General features: G+C 52.3%; 2 protein-coding genes across 2 annotated transcripts in view; one reads left to right on the plus strand and one right to left on the minus strand.

Moving 5' to 3' along the window:
* Positions 1 to 5: 5 nt before the first annotated feature.
* KCTD10 (potassium channel tetramerization domain containing 10) lies at positions 6 to 13,294 on the plus strand. The gene is made up of 7 exons (XM_084217403.1): positions 6 to 107; positions 2,168 to 2,381; positions 7,117 to 7,286; positions 7,662 to 7,748; positions 8,338 to 8,390; positions 9,188 to 9,383; positions 9,983 to 13,294. Exons 1-7 carry the CDS (start codon positions 105 to 107, stop codon positions 10,199 to 10,201), a joined length of 942 nt encoding a protein of 313 aa, XP_084073529.1. The 5' UTR covers positions 6 to 104; the 3' UTR covers positions 10,202 to 13,294.
* Positions 10,911 to 20,460, minus strand: part of MYO1H (myosin IH) — a gene marked incomplete at both ends in the record, with an annotated part of 20,759 nt that continues 11,209 nt past the window's right edge. Inside the window, 12 exons of the mRNA XM_084217340.1 lie at positions 10,911 to 11,100; positions 13,309 to 13,433; positions 14,437 to 14,536; positions 15,423 to 15,520; positions 15,960 to 16,027; positions 16,799 to 16,934; positions 17,372 to 17,427; positions 17,916 to 18,009; positions 18,464 to 18,547; positions 18,918 to 19,077; positions 19,573 to 19,657; positions 20,166 to 20,234. Of these exons, the coding sequence (XP_084073466.1) occupies positions 10,911 to 11,100; positions 13,309 to 13,433; positions 14,437 to 14,536; positions 15,423 to 15,520; positions 15,960 to 16,027; positions 16,799 to 16,934; positions 17,372 to 17,427; positions 17,916 to 18,009; positions 18,464 to 18,547; positions 18,918 to 19,077; positions 19,573 to 19,657; positions 20,166 to 20,234 (1,265 nt within the window). The remainder of the gene's footprint in view (positions 11,101 to 13,308; positions 13,434 to 14,436; positions 14,537 to 15,422; positions 15,521 to 15,959; positions 16,028 to 16,798; positions 16,935 to 17,371; positions 17,428 to 17,915; positions 18,010 to 18,463; positions 18,548 to 18,917; positions 19,078 to 19,572; positions 19,658 to 20,165; positions 20,235 to 20,460) is intronic.

The raw sequence follows: 20,460 nt of genomic DNA on the forward strand, positions 1-20,460 counted from the left end.
GACGGGTTTGGGGGCGCACCCGGGCGGCGCCGGAAGCTCGGCAAGGGGCGGAAGTTCCCCGCCCGGCGCTCCCGCTCGCTCGGTCCGAGGGGCTCGGTCCGTTCATGGTGAGGGGGAAAGGGCGGCGCGGGGCGCGGGGGACGGGCCCGCAGGGCGGGGATGGCTTCTGGTCCTCGCGGGGGAGGAGGGGCTGGAGGGGTGAGGGGCTGATCGGGGCGGGGGAATGGGGAGGGGGGTGTGAGGGGCTGCGGGGCCTCGGCGGGGCAGGGGGAGCTGAGGGGGCTCCGGCTCCCGGCGGGGGTTAAGGGACTCTGGGCCGGGGGTCTCAGGGGGGCTTTGAGCCGTGGGAGGGGGGCTGAGGGAGGCAGAGGGGCCGGGGATTGCGGGTAGCGGTCCAGCCCGGGGGTGCGAGCGGGCGCCGCTGCCCTGGGGCGGGGGGATCGGGATGAGGATTTGGGGGTGCGGCCCCCGGAGCAGTGCGGGTGTTGATTGTGGCAGTTCCCGGAGGCAGTCTGATCCCTGTCACCGTACGGTTTGCGTGTTTCCCGTCCCGTCCCCAGCGTGGTTTGGGGACGGCAGGGCTGCGGTTTGGGGTCTCTCAGCGGTGGGATCGATCTGGAGCCCCAAGCCCATTCCTGCCCAGGCTGGGGTGTTCTGGTAGCGGAGTGAGCTGGGACATGAGCTGAGGTTGCTGTCTGTGCATCCCGGAGATGATGGGATCATCTCTAGGCCATCCCTGCTCCCTCTCCTGTGCCTCACAACTCCGGCTCCTTTGGGAGTTTCATGTTAGTGAAGCAAAATTCCTTCGGTTTGGCTCATCCCGCAGCCGTGGGAGCTGGAGGAGCAGGGATGGAGGGGGTTAATTATCCCACCCTGTCCCATCCTGGGGGAAGGAGGCTCCAAGTGATTAAGGGTTTATCGGCTCTGGGGGCATTTGTGGTGCTGAGCCTCCTGTGCCAGTGTGACCTCAGTGACAAGTAGGTGACAGGAATGTGGCTGAGGCTGCTGTGTCCGGCTGGATTTTGGTGCTCTGAGCAGTGTGGGAGGGCAGGGAAGAGCAGGAAAAGCTCCTGTGTGCTCTCCCTGTTTGCTCCAAGGGAAAAAGCCTTGAAAACCTGCAGATATTCTGTATTTTAGCACTTGGGAATCTGTTGATTTCTGCATTTGGACTCGCAGGAATCATCTGCTCCACGTGTGTGTGTTGGGAATTGCCCAATTCTGTCCCAGATTATTGATGGAGTAAGAGCTTTAAGCTGTGGAGTTGTGTAAGAAATGAAAGCAATTGTTGTGGGAAAGCATTGGCTTTGCAGTGCAAAACCCAGCTCAGCATTCCCAGGGCTTTTCCCCGGGAAAAAAACGGGGGCTGTGTCCACGAGTGTCCTTCAGTTCCTGAAACATTTAAAACACTTAAGAACTTCACACAGAGAGCCAGGGGAGGAGCCGAGGTGTGAAACACACGGTGGGAACAGGGGTGTCACACTGCCAGGGTGGGAACTGCTCCCTTGAGCTGGGAGGTCCTTCCTTGAGCTGGGAACTGCTCCTTTGAGCTGGGAAGTCCTTATTTGAACTGGAAAGTTTTTCCTTGAGCTGGGAACTGCTCCCTTGAGCTGTAAATTGCACTCTTGAAGTGGGACCTCCTTCCTTGAGCTGGGAAGTCCTTCCTTGAGCTGGGAGCTGCACCCTTGAGCTGGAAATTGTACTCTTGAAGTGAGATCTCCTTCCTTGAGCTGGGAGGTCCTTCCTTGAGCTGGGAACTCCTCTCTTGAGCTGGGAGCTCCTCTCTTGAGCTGGGAGCTCCTCTCTTGAGCTAGGAAGTTCTCCGTTGAGCTGGGGGCTGCTCCCTTGAGCTGGGAAGTTCTTCCTTGAGTTGGGAACTGCTCCTTTGAGCTGGGAAGTCCTTCCTTGAACTGGAAAGTCCTTCCTTGAGCTGGGAGCTGCTTCCTTGACTGGAAAGTCCTTCCTTGAGCTGGGAACTGCTCCCTTGAGCTAGAAATTGTACTCTTGAAGTGAGACCTCCTTCCTTGAGCTGGGAAGTCCTTCCTTGAGCTGGGAGCTGCTCCCTTGAGCTGGAAGTTGCACCCTTGAAGTGGGACCTCCTTCCTTGAGCTGAGAACTCCTTCCTTGAGCTGGGAGGTCCTTCCTTGAGCTGGAACTCCCTTCCTTGCAGGAAGAGATGTCGGGAGAGAGCGTGGTGAGCTCAGCAGTGCCGGCGGCCGCGACGCGCACGACATCCTTCAAGGGGAGCAGCCCCAGCTCCAAGTACGTGAAGCTGAACGTGGGGGGGGCCCTGTACTACACCACCATGCAGACCCTGACCAAGCAGGACACCATGCTCAAGGCCATGTTCAGCGGGCGCATGGAGGTGCTCACGGACAGTGAAGGTAAGGATTGGGATGTTCCCGCTGTCCTCCGCGTCCTTCCTGGGCAGGGAAAGTCACAGGGGTCATGGGAAGGTCAGAGGAATTTCTGTTTGTAAGGTTGGAAGGATGGAGGATCTCTCCTGCAAGGGAGGGTTGGGATTGTTCAGCCTGGACAAAAGGCAGGTTTGGGGTGACCTAATTGTGGCCTTCCAGTGCCTGAAGGAGCCACAAGAACCACAGAGAGAGAATATTTAAAAGGCCCTGGAGTGGTGGGACAAGAGAATAGGTTTGGATTAGATATTGGGGTGAAATCTGTCCCTGTGAGGGTGCTGAGGCCCTTGTACAGGGTGCCCAAAGCAGCTGTGGCTGCCCCATCCCTGGAGGTGTCCAAGCCAGGTTGGACAGGGCTTGGAGCAACCTGGGATAGTGGGAGGTGTCCCTGCCCATGACAAGGAGTGGACTAAATAATCTTCAAGGACTAAATAATCTTCAATCTCCCAACCCAAACCATGCTGTTGTTCCATGATTATACAGCTGGGAAAAATGTGGAACAAAAGACAAGGATGACCTGAGTGGTTGCCTGAAGAGCAGAAGGACACTAAGAAGTGTCAAAGGTCCTGTCAGGCCCAGGTGACACCTGGAGCATCTTTTCCTTTCAGAATACTGACACTAAAGCTCTGAAGCCCATGGAAAAAGGTGGGAATAGTGATTAGGAATCTTTGAGTTGGGACTTGTGTGTCCTCTTGGAAGGTCAGAATGCCATTCCCTCTTCTTATAAATACAATATAAAACATGCTCTGAATATAGGTATAAATTATTTAAAGCTGATTTTTTAAAATGAAACAATTTTCTTGTGGGACTGTTGACAGCTGATTTCCCTAAAACAGAACCAGTTGCAGAATTTTCAGAAAATTTGGAATTTTATCTCCACCTTCCCACATTATGGGTGTGCCAGAGTTTAATTGGAAGCTCAGTTTTATTTTCACTCTGATGTTTTACCCATAACAATATTTAAGAACCTTTGTCTTTAACTGCAGCCTCTGCAAAGCCGAGCCTGGAGGTTCAAACACCTCCCTTGGGATTAGTTAATTATTATTTGAAAATTTTGTTTGAATTTGCTGAAAATAGAGAAAATATAGTACAGGGTGGACTGAGTTTTGAGTGCTTTAAAATAGTCTGTTTAGAGGTTTATGATAAGCTTTCCTGAGATAAAAGGAAGTGGATTTGAAGGGAAAAAATGTAAAAATGCAGCCTGATTAGCTGACTATTCCTGGTTTAGCCAGAAGCCTTTATATTTAAGCTGGGGAAAACAAAGCTGTGTTGTTCCAGGTGTAATCCCAGGCCAGGATAAAGCAGGAATGTGGATGCTGTGATTTGGATCAAAGGGTCTCTGGGGTACTTATCCTGGATACAGACCATGGAGGTTGCATTGAAAAAGTCAGTCTGTGGGTCAAATTTGGAAAAAAGTCAAATGGGAATCAACACTGGGTCCAGTTTGGGAAAACCCCTGTCAAATGGGAATCAACACCTTGACTGGGAACACTGGAGGAGTGGAAATGTTGTGAGCATTCTCCCTTTGCTAAACTTGGGGTGGATCTTCCTGTCCCTCCCTGAAGCTGCTGTGCTGAATTTGATAATTCCAGACTTCCTGTGGTTAGAAATGGATTGGAAATTCCAAATTCATTTTGGAAACTCACCCTGGCCTGATCTCAGTGTCCTGGGCAGGTACAGGAGGGTTGGGACATCCCATTCCCAGGGCTCAGAGGCTCTGGAAGTGCAGGTGCTGTTTGCACCCCAAATCTGAGGATAACTGGAGTTTCTCCCACTAAAATACCACGTTTGGGATGTAAAATCCCAAGTTTGTTTTGCTGTGACTCCCACAGTGTGTGTGTGGGATTGTTCCATGGAACCAGTTTGTGTTTTGAGAGGAATTTGATACTTCCTGTATGTTGTAACACAGACACTCCCATTGCAGCAGTTCTTGCTTTATCTCCCCTTGCCTGGAAACTGGGACAATAGCACTGGGGCTGCTAAAGGAAACACTTTTTATCTGGAATTCTTCAAAATCCTCCTAATTGGTCCCACCCAAAACCTGGCACCAAACAAGATGTTTCTTAGGAAAAGAAGCCAGGCTTGAGGAGCAACTGGAAGGAGTTGGGTTTAACCAGTCTGGAATTTGGGTCCTGCTCTGTGTCTGGGATTCAGATCCCAGCTCCTCCTCCCAGCTGAGCAATTCCAACCTGCTGCTCCTCAGGCTGGAGGAGAACAGTCTGGGCTTCTCTGGCTGTGGGTGGCAGATGATTGTTTTCAGCTTAGAAATTATTGATGAACTGTAGCAAATCAGCATATTTGGAACATTTTCTTTGGATGGTAATGAGCAGGGAGAAGGATGTGAGTTTTCCAGGTGCATCCACCTATTTCCAATTCTCTTTTTTTCCCTGACTCCCTGCTGCTGTTGATGGGGAAGCTGTTCCTGGTCCAGCTGCTGCTAAGAGAGTGGAGCCTTAGGCAGTGTCCAGTGTCAGGCTCCTGTTTCACCTGCCAGGGCTTGGTTGGAAAATATCTGTTTTCAGCTGCAGTGTTTGGATCCTCTCCCTGAGAATTCCTGTAAGACAAAGATGGATTTCTAAAGGTGTGATGTGTCCATGGACAAAGGCAGTGGGGGGGGGGGGGGGGGTGCTCTGCCCCTCTTCCCAGGTGAGACCCCACCTGCAGAGCTGCCCCAGCCCTGGGGTCCAGCACAGGGAGGAGCTGGAGAGAGTCCAAAGGAGACACCAGGATGATCAGAGGGATGGAGCAGCTGTGCTGGGAGGAAAGGCTGGGATTGTTCAGTCTGGAGAAGGGAAGGAGCTGACAGAAAGGTGGGAAAGGACTATTTGCAAGGGCCTGGAGTTACAGGACAAGTGGGGATGGCTTCAGATTGCCAGAGGGCAGGAATAGGTGGGATATTGGGAAGAAACCCACCTTGTGAGGGTGGTGAGAGGCTGGGATAGAATTCCCAGAGCAGCTGGGGCTGTCCCATCCCTGGAAGTGTCCAAGGCCAGGACTTGGAGCAGCCTGTGATAGTGGAAGGTGGCTCTGCCTATGGCAAGGGATTGGAACTGGATAAACTTTAGGTTCCCTTCCAAGCTAAACAATTCCATGATTCTGTGTTCCATACAGCCCATGGATTCTGTATCCCTTCCTAAATGGATCACAGGATGTTTTTGGAACACTGCAATTAAAACAATGACTCCAAAAGACTTCAGCCCACTTGTTGGCTCTGCTGTGGCCGAGTGGCACCAGGGTCACTTCCCTGTGACTCATCTCCTTTGGGCTGTTTGGGGGAAGCAGAAGGGTTTTTAAAGCTCTTCTAGTGATCACTCTGATTTTGCAATGCTGTTGGAAGTGTTTTCTCATCCCCACATGAAAATGAGCAACTCTGCTTCAGTTTCACCATCTGTAAACATGAAGTTGCAGCAGATTTTTGCAGCCTATGAGGAATCAAAGAGGAGTTTGGGGATGGTAATTCTGCTCTCAGCTGGCCCTTTACCTTCCTATGTGCTCCAGTGAGCTTGGGAAGGAGCTGCATTTGGGGAATATGGATGTCCTGGTTTATTTCCATGGCTTGTGCTTCCTCTTTATCACAGAATCCCAGAATGGTTTGGGTAGGAAAGGACTTTAAAGCTCACCTTGTTCCACCCCTGCCATGGGCAGAGACACCTTCCACTAAAGCTCCCACTAAAATTGCTTTCCATAGTCTGCACTACCATATGGGCTTTTTTTCTGCTCTAGTTGGATTAGCCATTAGTCTGGATCAGTCCTTTGTTCCATCATTTCTTTCTCTAGTTTGTTGTTCCAGCCTGTAAAATCACACTTGGAGCACACTTTGTGTTGTCTGTGGACAGCAGGAATGAGGGAGCTGGGAAGCCTGGAGTGAGCTGCTGCAGAGTGTCTCCTTTTCCCTCAGAAAGGGCTGTGTTCCCTCCCCAGAATGAACCAAATGTTCAGACTTTTCCTCGTAATTCCATTCATGCAGAGCACACAGGGGCTGCTTTAACCTACTTTCCTTATTTGTCCAAAATATGACTCCTTCCCCACAAGCGTTTCCTCGCTGCATTCCTGAGCCTCAGCCTGTGAGAGTGGCCATCTGTTCACTCAGGGAAACTCCAGCCTTGGCACTGCCTGACTTTTCCAGGGTCCAGCCTGATCCCAGCAGTGAGAGGTGAAATGTGGATCCTGCACCCACAGCTCTGGTTGTAGCTCTTTTCTTTCCTGGAGAAGAGAAGGCTCCAGGGAGACCTTGGAGCACTTTGCAGTTCCTAAAGGGGCTTTGGGAGAGCTGGAGGAGAGGCTTTGGGCAAGGGCATGGAGGGACAAGACAAGGGGGAATGGGTTCCCACTGTCAGAGGCAAGGTTAGGTGGGATATTGGGAAGAAATTCTTCCCTGTGAGAGTGCTGAGGCCCGGGGCTGCCCCATCCCTGGAAGTGTCCAAGGCCAGGTTGCCTTGGGGTTTGGAACAACCTGGGATAGTGGAAGGTGTCCCTGCCCATGGCAGAGGTGGGACTGGATGGGCTTTAAGTTCCCTTCTAGCCCAAACCATTCCACGATTCTCCTCCCACCACGGTCCCAAGCTCCAGCTGCACTCTCTGCTCACATTCCCCATTCCATCCTCACACTCCCAATTCCATCATGTCCTTCACCAGTTTGCTCTGCCAAGGCCTTTTGCCACATTCATCTCAGCTTGTCCTTCCTGTGACCTTCCTGTGTCCCCAGGCTGGATCCTGATCGACCGCTGTGGGAAGCACTTTGGGACAATCCTGAACTACCTGCGGGACGGGGCCGTGCCGCTCCCGGAGAGCCGCCGGGAGATCGAGGAGCTGCTGGCTGAGGCCAAGTACTACCTGGTGCAGGGGCTGGTGGATGAATGCCAGGCAGCCCTGCAGGTGGGCACGGGGCTCAGGGGCAGCTGGGGGTGGGCAGCAGCATCTGGGCAGAGCAGGATTTTCTCCTGGTCTTCATGTGGTGATTTTGGAGGCTGGGATGGAAATGGGAGTAGTTGATGTTATCATCTGCTGGAGTCTGGTCACATCTAGGAGAACCAGCTTCTTCCCAGAGCTGCTGGGAGTCCTTTCATGTTCTTTGTTATGCTCTGAGGTTCCCATCTTGGGTTTGATGCTACTGTCACTGATGTCCTGTCTGAGAGAAGCCCCATTCCAGATTCTGCTGTTGAACTGGGCAGCAGAGATCATTCCCAGGAAATGTGGGTGTGCCCTGGGAGCTGGTGTCACTCAGCTGCTGTTTGATTCTTGTTCCCACAGAACAAGGACACGTACGAGCCCTTCTGCAAGGTTCCGGTGATCACCTCCTCCAAGGAGGAGCAGAAGCTGATTGCAACCTCCAACAAGGTGAGAGAGACTGGGATGTGCCGTGGGGAGAGTTGGGGTGTCCAGCCTGGAGAGGAGAAGACTTTGGGGAGACCTCAGAGCTCCTTCAAGTGCCTAAAGGGGTCCAAGAGAGCTGGAGTGCTGGACAAGGGATGGAGTGACAGGATAAGGGGTGATGCCTTGAGGCTGAAGGAGGGCAGGGTTAGATGGGGTGTTATGAAAAAATTCTTCCCTGTGAGGGTGGGGAGGCCCTGGCACAGAGTGCCCAGAGAAGCTGTGGCTGCCCCTGGATCCGTGGAATTGTCCAAGGCCAGGTTGGACAGGGCTTGGAGCAACCTGGGATAGTGGAAAGCGTTCCTGCACATAGCAGGGGGTGCTGATAAGACAGAGTGAAGATAAGAATAGATGGGGATCCAGTTCGAGAAGGGGTCAGGAGAGATTGCAGCCCCATTGCCAACCTGTGCATCACAGGTTTGCAGCAACAGCAGTAACACCACTGAAATCCCACTGGGAATTTGTCATTGCAGCTTCTCTGTGGGGCCTTGGGCTGAGCTGAGGTTCCAGCTCAGGCTGTGCTCCCTGGAACTCATCTGTGCTTTGTTTCTTACAGCCAGCAGTGAAGCTGCTCTATAACAGAAGCAACAACAAATATTCCTACACCAGGTAAGTGATTTCAGCTGGAATTGCTGGAAGTTTTTCATAGACTAAAATCAACTATAAAAGTTTCCTTTTTCTTCCCCCAGACCCAATGACAGATTGGTGTTGGCAGGCACTCCAGTTTTTCCCAATTAATTTCAACCTGGAATCAGAAGGCAGTGTGCTGCCATCCATGGAAGGAGCCTGTGCTATTTCTGTGCCAGGGGAGTTCCTCTAATCCTTAGGTGCAGCTGGCAGAGGCTCCTGGCCAAGTGTTGTTTGCATTCCCATGGACTGCAGTGTGGTAGTTGAACACAGGGAGCTCACTGAGTGGTGAAATCATCAAACTGGGGGCCTTGTCCTCTTTCCCTTATTCCCTTATAAGTTTCATGACATAACAGTACCCATCCAGGGTTGGGTACTGTTGAGCTGAGCTCAGGATTCCTTTGATTTGGCTGATAGGATTTTCTACCTGGGTGAAATGGCCTTGGACAGTTGTTCACAGGGCTGTTGCTGTTGTATTGCTGCTGCTTCAGGTTTTCCTGCCTATAGTAGTGAAATAATAATAATTAATTTCTTTGGTTTGCCCCATCCCTGGAAGTGTCCAAGGCCAGGCTGGATGGGGCTTGGAGCAACCTGGGCTAGTGGAAGGTGCCCCTGCCCATGTCACAGGGTGGCACTGGGTGGACTTTAAGGTCCCTCCAACCCAAACCACCCTGGGATTCTGTGACACAGGAATCTGGGATCTCAGAGCTGTCAGTATTCACTGCTCCCACTCTTTCCATGTGCTCTGTAAATTCCTGCTGCTGCCTCCATTCCCACAGCAACTCTGATGACAACATGCTGAAGAACATTGAGCTCTTTGACAAGCTGTCCCTGAGGTTCAATGGGAGGGTGCTCTTCATCAAGGATGTCATTGGGGATGAGATCTGCTGCTGGTCCTTCTACGGGCAGGGCCGCAAGATCGCCGAGGTCTGCTGCACCTCCATCGTTTATGCCACCGAGAAGAAGCAGACCAAGGTACAGGAAAACTGGGAATGCTCCAGCCTGGCAGCTGAACAGGCTGGCACTTTGTCATCGTTCAGCACCTCTGGAGGGTAATCAGTGCATTGAGAGTGGGGCAGCAGCTGGAGCTCAGCCTGGGGGCACAGCAGGAGCTGCCTGCGCTGGGCAGTTGGGATATTCCATAAAGCCCTGTGGTATTCCATAATACACTGTGGTATCCATCATGTTCAGTCCAGCTCTATCTTCAGACAAACTGGTGCATTTAACCACATTTGGGTTTGGGAGTTGCAAGTACTGGAACTAAATGATCTTTAAGGTCCCTCCCAAGGCAAACCATTCTCTGGCTCTACACCCCTATGTAAGGAGGGATCCAGCAATAGCATGCCTTCCCTGCATTCTTTCCTTTCCCAGGAGAGATCTGCCTGGTTCTGGTAAAAACCCAACTTGCTGTTGGACTCAAAAGCTGGAAGCAAAAAATGGAATAGAAAGGGCTGTGCCTGAAAGGATTTCTGTGGCTGGGGTGCAGTTAAGGAATTGTAACGCCGGGTGCCAGGAATCCAAACCGAGGTAACCTGGTGCCTGCAGTGAGTGACCTTCTCTTCCCTGCCTGCCAGGTGGAGTTCCCAGAAGCCCGAATTTACGAGGAGACCCTGAACATTCTTCTGTACGAATCCCAGGATGGGAGGGGGCCGGACAATGCCCTCCTGGAAGCCACGGGAGGGGCTGCAGGGCGCTCCCACCACCTGGAGGAGGACGAGGAGCGGGAGCGCATCGAGCGCGTGCGGAGGATCCACATCAAGCGCCCCGATGACAGGGCCCACCTGCACCAGTGAGCCTGGGGACCCCCTCAGCTCTGGGGAAGGGGCTGTCCTGCAGCAGGACCAGGCAGTGCAACTCCTGTCCAGCACAGTCTGTAAATTGGGATTTGTAACAAACTCTAGGTTAATTGGGGTATTTAAATGCGGTAGTTGTAGGGCAAGGATCCACGAGGTTACTGGGCAGCCTGGAAGGGCCTGTTGAGCAGCTGGAGAAATGCCCAGAATTTTTAGCACTCTTGTCGTTGCTGTTTTGTGCTGGAGAGGAGGAGGACTGGCTTCCTGTGACTTTGGTAATGATACTGCACTTTAAAACCAAACCAACAAACAAATGGTCAGCCAGCCACCCTCCTTCCCTCCAGGCACTCCCTGACTCTCTTGGGCTGTGGGGAAAGGCAGGGACCTGGACCCAGGGCTGCTGCGCAGATCCCTGGCTCCTGGGAGTGAGCTTGGGAGTGCCTTGGGTGACTCCCCAGAGAACAAATAGCACAGGCTGATGAGATTCCTGGAGTGCTGCGGGCAGAGGGTTCCCTCAGAGCAGTGGGAGGGAGCAGGGGCTGCTCCCTCAGGTTCCCCACAGCTCTCAGGAACTGCTCCTCCAAGGGTTCAGTGGAGCTTCTGCAGCACTGAGCTGGGGACATCCATCCCTGTTTTATCCCCACAGTTTAAGGTTAAAATTCCTCCCAAGGGAGGAGAATCAGGAGCAAACTGTCCACGGTTGCTTTCCCTAGGAGTGGAGTTGGTACTGGTCAGTGCTTAGAGCTTCTGCCTGAGCCTGGATCTCAGCTGGGGGGTTGGTTTCCAGCAGCTCCCAGGTACCAGGAGTCACGGCAGGTTCAATCCCCCCATGCTGGGGGTGTTGGGGGGCAGCAGCCCTGGTTCCCTTCTGGAGCTGATCCAGGAGCATTTGCCTTGCTCTGAGTGAGGGGAAACAGAAGCAGGCAGTGACCCAGAGGCAGATGTTCCCTGTTTGACTTCATCCTGAGGCTGTTCCAAGTCCTCCCAGCCATGGCAGCTGTGTGTGGAAGGGCAGAGCATGGAGAAGGCCACTGCACTGTGGTTTTCTACGAGTGCTTCTCTCTTTCAATGAATATTTTATCTACCTCCTTGTCTCCTGTTGCCTGTTGTGGAGTCAAGTGACAGCAGTGGTGGGAGGTGGGTTGTCATTCCATAGGGCTGAGCAGAGCCACAGCTGTGACAGTTCAGGTCACCAGTCCTGGGAGGGAGAGAAACCTGAGGTAGGAAGTGTTAAACTTGCACTGCAGCAGCGCCCATGGGTGACACCAGAGCACTCTGCCCTGGGCTAGAGTTTCTTTTGACCCTTTCTCTGGAATATTTAGCACTGGCTTTAACAGCCACACTCCAATGGAGCAGCAGCTCCAAGGATCCCTGCTCCTGGCTCTGGGCTGCTAAGGACATGGGAACAGTGTAAAAACCAAAGGTGCTGCAGCAGCACCAGCCACGTTCTTCTGTTCCACAGAGCTCGGTGGTAGAGGCTGAAACACACCAGGAACTGGCAGTACAGTTTTGGATCATCAAGTAAAGCTCAAAGATTTTCAATTTAATCTGAGGCCATCTTTCTAGTAACCAAAGACTTCTCCACACTGCAGGCAGCTGCTGGCTGTGGCAGGTGGGGGTGTTACACTTGTCTCCTCTCCTCTGTCTCCTGCAGCTGCTGATTGTTCACTGAGAGCCCCACAGTCTCCTTGGGGTTCAGCAGCTTCAGCTCTGTCCTGACACCTCAGGACTTCCAGTTTGAGTTGTACTTAAACATGTTTGCAGCACCCTCTAGGGCTGGAGCAGTGCAGAGGGGGAAGGAGCCACTGCCTCTCCCCTCAGGGCTGGGATGAGCTGAGGGTGAGGCAGGGAAGTCCTGGATTGCTGTTTCTCCAGCACTGTGTACTTGGACACTTACTGGTGATCACTGGGCTGTCACTGGGCTTCTCAGCATGTGGAGCAGCCCTTGGGGGTGGAGGCTGTGTCCCAGCAGAGGGGGACCAGGGACCAGCACCAGTCCTGCAGCAAACCCTGCTCACTCCAGCTGGGAGCTGCTCTCCAGCTCATCCCTGGCTGTGCTGACCTGCAGACCCCAGACCAAATCCAGTCCTGTGGGGCAGAGCAGCCTCAGCCCCAGGAGGTGACACCAGTACTAAGCACCTGACAGGTCACAGCTACGTGATTAACTTCTCTGTAAATAGATCCTTAACTGGCTTCAGGCTTTTCCCTTTCAGGTTATGCAAACTAAGTTCTTAAAAACCAGGGGAGGGCTGTTTTTAATCTTTGTACAGTGCTTTGTAGAGCTGTTGGTTTAGCAAAGTCACTCCAGGAGAGTTAAAGTTTCCATTTCAGTTTTGTTACTGTATTTTGTGGGTAGAATGTGTCTTGACTCACTCCTGAGCTCACCCTCTGGGTGCTCGAGTGGTGCAGCCAAGCTGGGCTGTCCTGGGGCTTGTCCTTTACCTGCTGCCCCTGTCCTTGCTCTGGCCACACCCTGGTCATGCCTTTGCACAAATGCTCTCAGCCCTGAGCCTCGTTACTCTAAGTGGTTTTACTCTGAGCTCTCAGGTGCAGCTGGGGCTCAGGGCAGGTGTCCTGGGCACAAGCAGCTCTTCAGATCATCCTGCCCTGCCTCCCAGTGCCAGGGAGAGCAGAGCTGGCTGCTTCCATCCTCCAGCACCAGCAGTGCCAGCACAGCCTGGGGAGCTGAGGAAAGTCCCATTGGGGAAGGGATTTTGTCCCCTCCCAGCTCCTGACACGGGTGGGGCTGCACAAGGAGGGGCCAGGGACCAGCCCTGGTGTCCCCTTCCCACCTCTCTCCCTGTAGCACCAAAGCTCCTGCACTTCCCCAGGGCAGGTCTGGATCCCCTGAGCAGCACCTGGGCAAGGCTCCAAGCTCCCATCCCACCTTAGAGCAAAGCATAGGTAGAACCTTTCAGTCTTAATGGAATTGTTTCATGGACAACAGCAAATTCCTGTTCTGTACAATCATTCCCACCTGTCCAGACTTCTGCACAGAACAAGCTTCAGCTGGATTTCAGTCTATGGTTGATGTTTGCAATATGTACTTTTGTTGTTTTTTTTTTTTTTAATATAACACAATAAATTAGAAGATATTTCATATTTACATGCGTGTCACTTTATTACTTGCTTGGAGCTCAGTATCCTCATGGGCTATGTGGCTGGAGGAACTCTTGGGATGAAACATCAGATCTGCATCCTCATTAATGTCAGTTTGACCTCCCAGCCCTTCCTGTGGGAGAGGCCCCAGCTGTTGGGATTCTCTCTGGTCAGTCTGCCTTGAGAAAAGTTGGTTTTACACCAGGGTTAACAGTGCTCTGCACTTCTTGCAGTGCTCCTGAGTAGTGAGTCAAAGTACAGCTAGAGAAGCCTTTTGGCTTCTGTCCTAATCCTTCCTGACCTCTCAGAGATGGAGATTTTACCTTGGAACTTTGGGGATAAATGTCCCTGTGACCATGTAACGAGCGGCTCCTTCTGGGAACGTTACAACAACATCAGGGATTTTATTTATCTATAGTTGAATAGTTTTAAGCTATAAAAAAAAGAGCCTAAAAGATGCAAACAAACTCTCAAATCACAGCAGCCCTGTGGCATCAGAGATTCCAGGGGAGATGTGAGGGCTGGTCTCATCCTGCAGGCTCCTTTCTGTTCCCAGCCAAGGGAACAGGGACTGGTTCTCATCAAGACTTTCTCGGGGTTGACACCTGGGAGGAGAAGAGGAAGGAGCCATTAAATCAGGAATCCTCAAGGTGCCTGGGGAGAGAGGTGGTGGTGGAGTTTCTATCTGCTCATTGGTACATAGAGACAGTTTCCCCCATCTCATCTGCAGGATGGAGAACTCCACTTGGAATTCTTCATTGAAGTTGTCAGCTCCTCAGAGCACCTGCTGGGGTGACAAGAAGTGCCTTCCCTCCATCCCCCAGCCCATTTCAGACATAAATTGGTTGAGGGAGGTGGAAAACATCCTCTGAGGCCTCATTTTGCTGGTGCACATTGACTTTGGGTCAGATTAAATTCTCTGAGTCTTGCTCCCCCATCCCTGGGCCAATTCCTGCACAATCCTGGAACTGCAGCTCCCAGTACTGTCGTGGATCACCTCATGCAGGTGACACTGACGGGCTGTCACCTCCTGCTTCGGGAGGGGACTCCCAGGAAAGGGGGGGCTGTGCTCTCTGCAGGTGGAGATCCAAAGGAGGAAGCCCCAGGTGCCTCCCTGGGCTCAGCTGAGGCCTTACCACTGTCAGCTGTCCAGTTTTGTCCTTGAAGACCTGAGGCTCTGGCCCCACGGTGAACACCATGGTCCCCTCCTTCCCGGAGCCCACGCGGAACCGGAGGCTGGAAGCACAGGATGGCCCTGGAGAGCTCTCCCCACCAGAGGCTTTACTCCAAACCCCCTTTATTTCTGTTCCCTGGGCAAATCTCGTTAGAGGAGCAGATCAGAGCCTCCAGCTTAGGTGAATTTCCTAAACAATTGCATTATCCCAGCGAGCCCAAGGGGTTGATGAATGGAACAAGGCTGCCCAGCCCAGGCTTTTGAGTGTTCCTGGTGCAATTAAGCACTGGAAGCTAAGCAGATCTGACCTGGAGAAAAGCACTGAGCACACCAAATCTAATTAGAGCTGAAATGCAAAGGCCAGGCTGAAAAGCTGGAGCAGCAGTGCAGGTTTCACCTGCCAGCTCCAATTCCCAGAGAGGTTGGAGACATGGACTGCATCCACCTGCCGGGAGCTCGGGGCTGGCACTGGGAGGAGGAATCACATTTTGGGCCTCCTCAATCCTTCTGGGAGAGGAGCATTTGTCCTGATGTGACCCACAGCTTCCCAGCTGGCTTTCCTGAGGCTAATGGGATCCCCTGTGGAACCACTAAAGCCACGACCTCATGCCCAGGTCACATCAGAAAATAAATTTTTAAAAGTGTGTTTAAAATACAATCACCTAGAAATAAGTTTGGTTTAGGCAGGTGGGGCAGGAGCAGCTGTCAGAGCAGAGCAGCACCCCTAGCAAGGTGAAAGGACTCATTGGAATGGTTTTTAATACATTTTCTCTGAGTGCAGCCTCTGGAAGTCACAAAAACAGAGATGCTGCTGCACCAGACCTGTCCAGCTCTGGGCACTGTCTGCTGGGGTGATGTCAACAATCCTGACCTAGTCCAGGCCCAAAAGGTTTTCCCATAAAATGGAGCCTGCCCAGTGCTACCCATCCACCTTCCTGCCTTCTTTACCTTCCCTTCACCACTTTAACGACGCTTTGCTTGTTGGCCAATATGCAGAGCTTGGTCACTGTCTCAAAGATGTGCTCACACTGCAGTATCACATCTCCCTGGAAACAAAGAAAAGAGGGATAAATCACCTGGCATCACCCCAGCACCTGATGGTGCAGAGAAACTCCTTTGGAATGACTACCAGGCAGAATTGACCAATTTAAACACCCTCTCCAGGGATTATTTAGGATTTATTTGGTCTAAAAAAAGAAAGGAGTGTGTCCAGAGAAGGGGATGGAGAATCAGCCCCACCAGGAGGGGCTGAGGGAATTGTGGGGAGCTCAGCCTGGAGAAAAGGAGGCCCAGGGGGAATTTTCTCATTCCCCAGCAGTCCCTGGCAGGTTGGGTTCCAACTGAAAGTTTTCATGTTGAGACAGCAGGGATGTAAAGGCCTGGCTGATTACACACTGAATGAACACCAGGAATTGTGTCATTCCAGGAGTTTATGGGATGCTATTGGAGGCATCAGCCCCAGGAACCACCACCCCAGTTTCCTACCTTCTGCTGCTTGTCCTCAGGAACATGAATGACCATGATCCCATCGCTCAGGTTACTGGTGGAGATCCCTTCAAAAGAAGCCCAAAATTAGAGGAAAACCTACCAAACCCAGCTCCACACCACCCTCAGCTCCTTCCCCCAGGAGGAGCAACTCCAGCCCCACATGGTCCCAGGGGAAATCACATCCCTGAAGGAGGGCTCTGTCCCTCCTTAGAGTGAATATTCCCATTAGAGCAAAACACACAAAGCTCCTACTTTGATTAATTAATTAATCTGTATTTCCAAAACATCTTCTGAAGGTCCCTTTATGTCACCCATTGTCCACAGCACAACTCCAATAGTGGTGATTTAAACCCCTGCATGAGCTGGTTGCCCCAAATCTTTCCCTGGTGCCTTGTTTTTGGTAACAGAAGAGGGGGAATGATTCATTCTACCCCTGAACTGTAGTTCCAACAGTGCCAGGGTTAAAAAATACCCACAAACCAGAGTAGGAAAGGTTTGGGGTATTTTTTTCTCCCCTCAATGTCAGCAGAAAGTGATGTCCTCCTACATTTAAACATTTCAAGGAACTCTTACTCATAAAATCATCCTTCAAGGCTTTGTCCAGCCCCCAGAAAAAGAGGGACAGATCATTCAAATATCTTTGCAAGACAAAGTTTCAGAACATCATCCTTCCTAAAGGATGCCTGGCAGGACAGGAATCCCCACAACAACTCACAGAACCATCGTGGAACGGTTTGGGTTGGAAGGAACATTTAGGATCATCCCATTCCACCAGTCCCACTAGCCCAGGTTGCTCCCAATCCCACCCAGCCTTGGACAGTGACTCCCAGAGGTACCTTTCAGGGTGGAATACTCGATTTTCTGTTTGATCTTGGCCATCTCCACCACGTAGGCTGAGCTCTGGGTCAGCACCAGGAGCCGCTCCCGCGCCTTGAACCCGTTCCTGTCGTACTTCACCACGGGGGTCACGTACTGAAAACCACGAGGTGCAATCAGCATCCCCACTCCTGCAAGCTCCTGCTCCAGGGGTTTGGATTTTCCTGACTGGAAGCAGCTCAGAGAGGAGCAGCTCTGCCCATGGAGCTGCAGATGCCAGCTCACAGGGATCTGGATTCAGGAGGCAGAATCCTCCTCTATGCCACAACCATGGGAAGTGCAGGGACACTCCAGCTCTGCTCCTGCCCTGGACAGGGCTAGGAATGTTCTTTAAGCTTTCATTAAAAGGAATCTTAAATAACTTTTAATTAGCTTTTCAATGATTTCAATTATTTTTCTCAATTATTTTGTGACCTTTCTCAAATTTAAAAGCAAGGAAACGGTGGCTCTGCTGCTCTTCACCACTCCCTGTGTGAGCAATTAGCTCCAGGACTCCAGTGAATGCAATTCCAAGAGTTCTGTCCTTCCCTTACCTTGATGTTCTCCCCACGGATGAGCTGCAGCACTTTTGGGTTTAGGTCATTCTCTTCTGAGGAGCAAACCAGAAAGAGAAACTGGGTGTGGGTGCCAGACAGACACTCCCCACCCCCCAGCAAACTCCAGAGAGCTGGTTCAGCTGTCTTCATCCCAACTGGCTTTTCCCCCTTGGAATGCTCCCTTCCAGACTCAGGGTGGTCACCTCCAGCTGCTCCCAAACCCAATTTTGGTGGCTTTTCCTGCCTGACAAGTAAATCCACACCAGGAGTTTCTGCCTGGTTTTGGGTCTGGCTGTTGGTTCAGACCCTGGCCCGTCCATCCCAGCCCCCAGGGAATTCTGCTCAGGTTTATTCTGCCATTCCCAGTATCCCCAGTTTGAGAACAATCCAGCAGTGATGTCATGTCACTCGATGTGACAGGGAGGAGATGCTGCCTCTGCCAGGAGGGAATTTCTCTTGGAAAAAGAGTCTCTTTGGTCAAGCAGGAATTTACAGAGCCAGGAGGACGTGGCTGAGGCCTCCAGGGGTTTGCTGCACTCACTCAGGCGGGTCTCCAGGAAGGGCTGGCTGAGGCTCTCCACGTATCCCTCCTTCTTCCCACTGAAAACAGCGCTGGTCACCACCTTCTGCTGCAGCTGATGGGAGAAGGAACAGCCTTCACCCCCAGAATTCCCCCACTGGGAACACCAGCAGGGACCATGCAAACACTGCCACTCCACGGCATCCTTCTGCTCACACACTGCCCACCTGGCTCGTGGAATCTTGGAATTGGGCTGCATTTCTCTTGGCAGCTTTGGGTTATTCTGGGAAATTCCTACAGATTTTTGATATTTATGGATCTTTTCCAATTATATGGAGAGCAGATTTCATGCCATTAAATTAAGCTCCACCTGTCTGCTCTGTCCTTTATGAGGGACACTGGAGGAAACCCCTGGCTCCAGGAGTTTGCTCTCCTATGATGAGAAGTTTGCTCTTATCCCTGAGGGGCTGATTGGAGCAGCAGGATCAGAGGGTGCTGCCTGTGTGCCAGGTGATCCTCAGGGGTCACACCTGGTTGAACTGCCATCTTTGCATTCCAGGGGTTGTTACCTGCACTTTCCTCTCAGCAGTCAGCCCTCGGCAGTATTTCCTCACCAGGTTCCTCATGCAGATTTTCTGGAGCATCTCAGATGTCTGCATTAAAAAACCCAGGAAAAAAGAAAGGAGGGGAGTTGTACAAACAGCTCTGCCTGTGCCATGAGCCTAGAACCCCGTGGGATTAATTTTATCTTTATTAGGGCTCATGAGTTCACTCTTCTATCAGTGCATTTTCCCTTTTTATTGCTTAAACCAACAGGGAGCTTCCTCATTTCTCTTGGAAAGACTAACCACTGTGCTATTCCACCCATTCCCACCCAAACACAGCAGATCTTGGGGTTTTCCAAAGGCTCTGAGCAGAGGATGAGCCAGCAGCAGATCATTTTCTCCTACCCAGAAGGTGCACACACATGGCCACCAAACAGGGCCCACCTCCACCTCTCCCAAAGCCTCCAGAACCCCTCACCTCTTCCAGGATGGAGGGAGGCCGGAGCCAGCTCTTGTCCAAGACATTTTTTGGGAGGTGGTCTCGGAGCTTCATCAGGTAGTGGTACTGTGAAAGCCTCACAAAGTCCCTGTTCTCTTCACAGAGGGGCTTCTTCCGATTGATGAAGCCGTTTATGAACCTACAGAAAATACCCCATGACCTCCAGAGATCCATGGAAAGGAGGGGAGGGACAGGCTAAGGATCACTGGTGTTGGTTAACACTGAGGGTCAGCCATGGAAATCTCAAGCTTTAGAATATTGTAAATATTAACAGGTTTTTACCAATTTCTGTTGGCCAAACCACAGTGCTTTGGAGTTCAGGAGGAATCAGCTCTGCTTCAGGGCTTAGGGGAGTGGAGAGGGAGGATGAAGAGGATGGAGTGGCATGAGAAAAATCAGGATTAAATTTTCCCCTGTGAGGGTGGGGAGGCCCTGGCACAGGTTCCCAGAGAAGCTTTGGCTGCCCCTGGATCCCTGGCAGTGTCCAAGGCCAGGTTGGACAGGGCTTGGAGCAGCCTGGGATAGTGGGAGGTGTCCCCTGGGCAGTGAGGGGGGACTGGATGGGCTTTGAGGTCCCTTCCAACCCAAACCATTGTGGGATTCTGAGGCTGGGCAATATGGATGGGGCAGTTACTTCCTGATGGTCTGCACTGCCCACGTCCTCTTCTTGGCCGCCCTCCGTGCCAGGGCTCCTCTCCAACAGGCCTCCAGCTTGATTGCTGCAAGAGGGAATCACTCCTGGGCTTTGGCCTTCACATCCCCCCAGCAGAAGCTAAAACTGGTCACTTTGCAGCTCTGAAAACCAGCTGGTGGGAACAGCAAGGCTGGAACCTTTTCTTCTCCGCGGTGGATCGAGTTCCACCTGTGCCGTGGGGCTCAGCATCCAGGCCAGCCCTTGTCCCTGCTCTGCCTCCTGCTGCCCCTGCCCACAGCCCAAAAAGCTGCTCTGAGCCTGCACCTCACATCAGGCTGCTGTGGATCAACCCCCAGGGACCCCAAAATGCCCCCAGTGCATGACAGAAGGTGCTGCTGCTGCTCAGAGCTGAGGCCAAGAGCAGCTTGTGGTGTGAGGATCCAAACAGAATTAAAGGAACCTCTGGGAAAGCTCTGGGAATGCTCTGGGTGCAGCTGCCACCTCCTGTCACCCCAACAGCCCCAAACACCACAGATTTGGGACCTCCCAAAAGCCCCCAGCCCTAAGAGAATCCCCCACTGCAGACCCCGTACCTGCTTTCCTCTTCTTCTGGTAGGCTCTTTTCCCGAGGAATCCTTTGTATTTGGCCTGGAGTCTTGAAACTGGAAAGAAGGCAGAGACATCACTGGCACCTGCAGGCTCAGGGTGGTGAGGAGCTGAGCTCCTGCCCTCCGTGGCACAGGGGACAGAGGGGACCAGAAGCAGCCCCTGTAGGTACCAGGCCCTTCAGTTGTGCTTCTCAAGGAACAGGTACCCCTAGGATGGGACAGAAGAGATCCCAATCCCGAGGGAAAGGCACTTGGTGCATCTGGGCACGGACAGGGAGTA

The sequence above is a fragment of the Fringilla coelebs genome (assembly GCF_963513975.1).
Source record: "Fringilla coelebs genome assembly, chromosome: 17".
In the NCBI taxonomy this organism is placed as follows: domain Eukaryota; kingdom Metazoa; phylum Chordata; class Aves; order Passeriformes; family Fringillidae; genus Fringilla; species Fringilla coelebs.

Excerpts from the sequence above, each read along its gene's own strand:
- KCTD10 (XM_084217403.1), top strand. Across the intron at positions 8,391-9,187 it reads AACAAATATTCCTACACCAG|CAACTCTGATGACAACATGC; the intron begins GTAAGTGATTTC and ends CCATTCCCACAG. Across the intron at positions 9,384-9,982 it reads CCGAGAAGAAGCAGACCAAG|GTGGAGTTCCCAGAAGCCCG; the intron begins GTACAGGAAAAC and ends CCTGCCTGCCAG.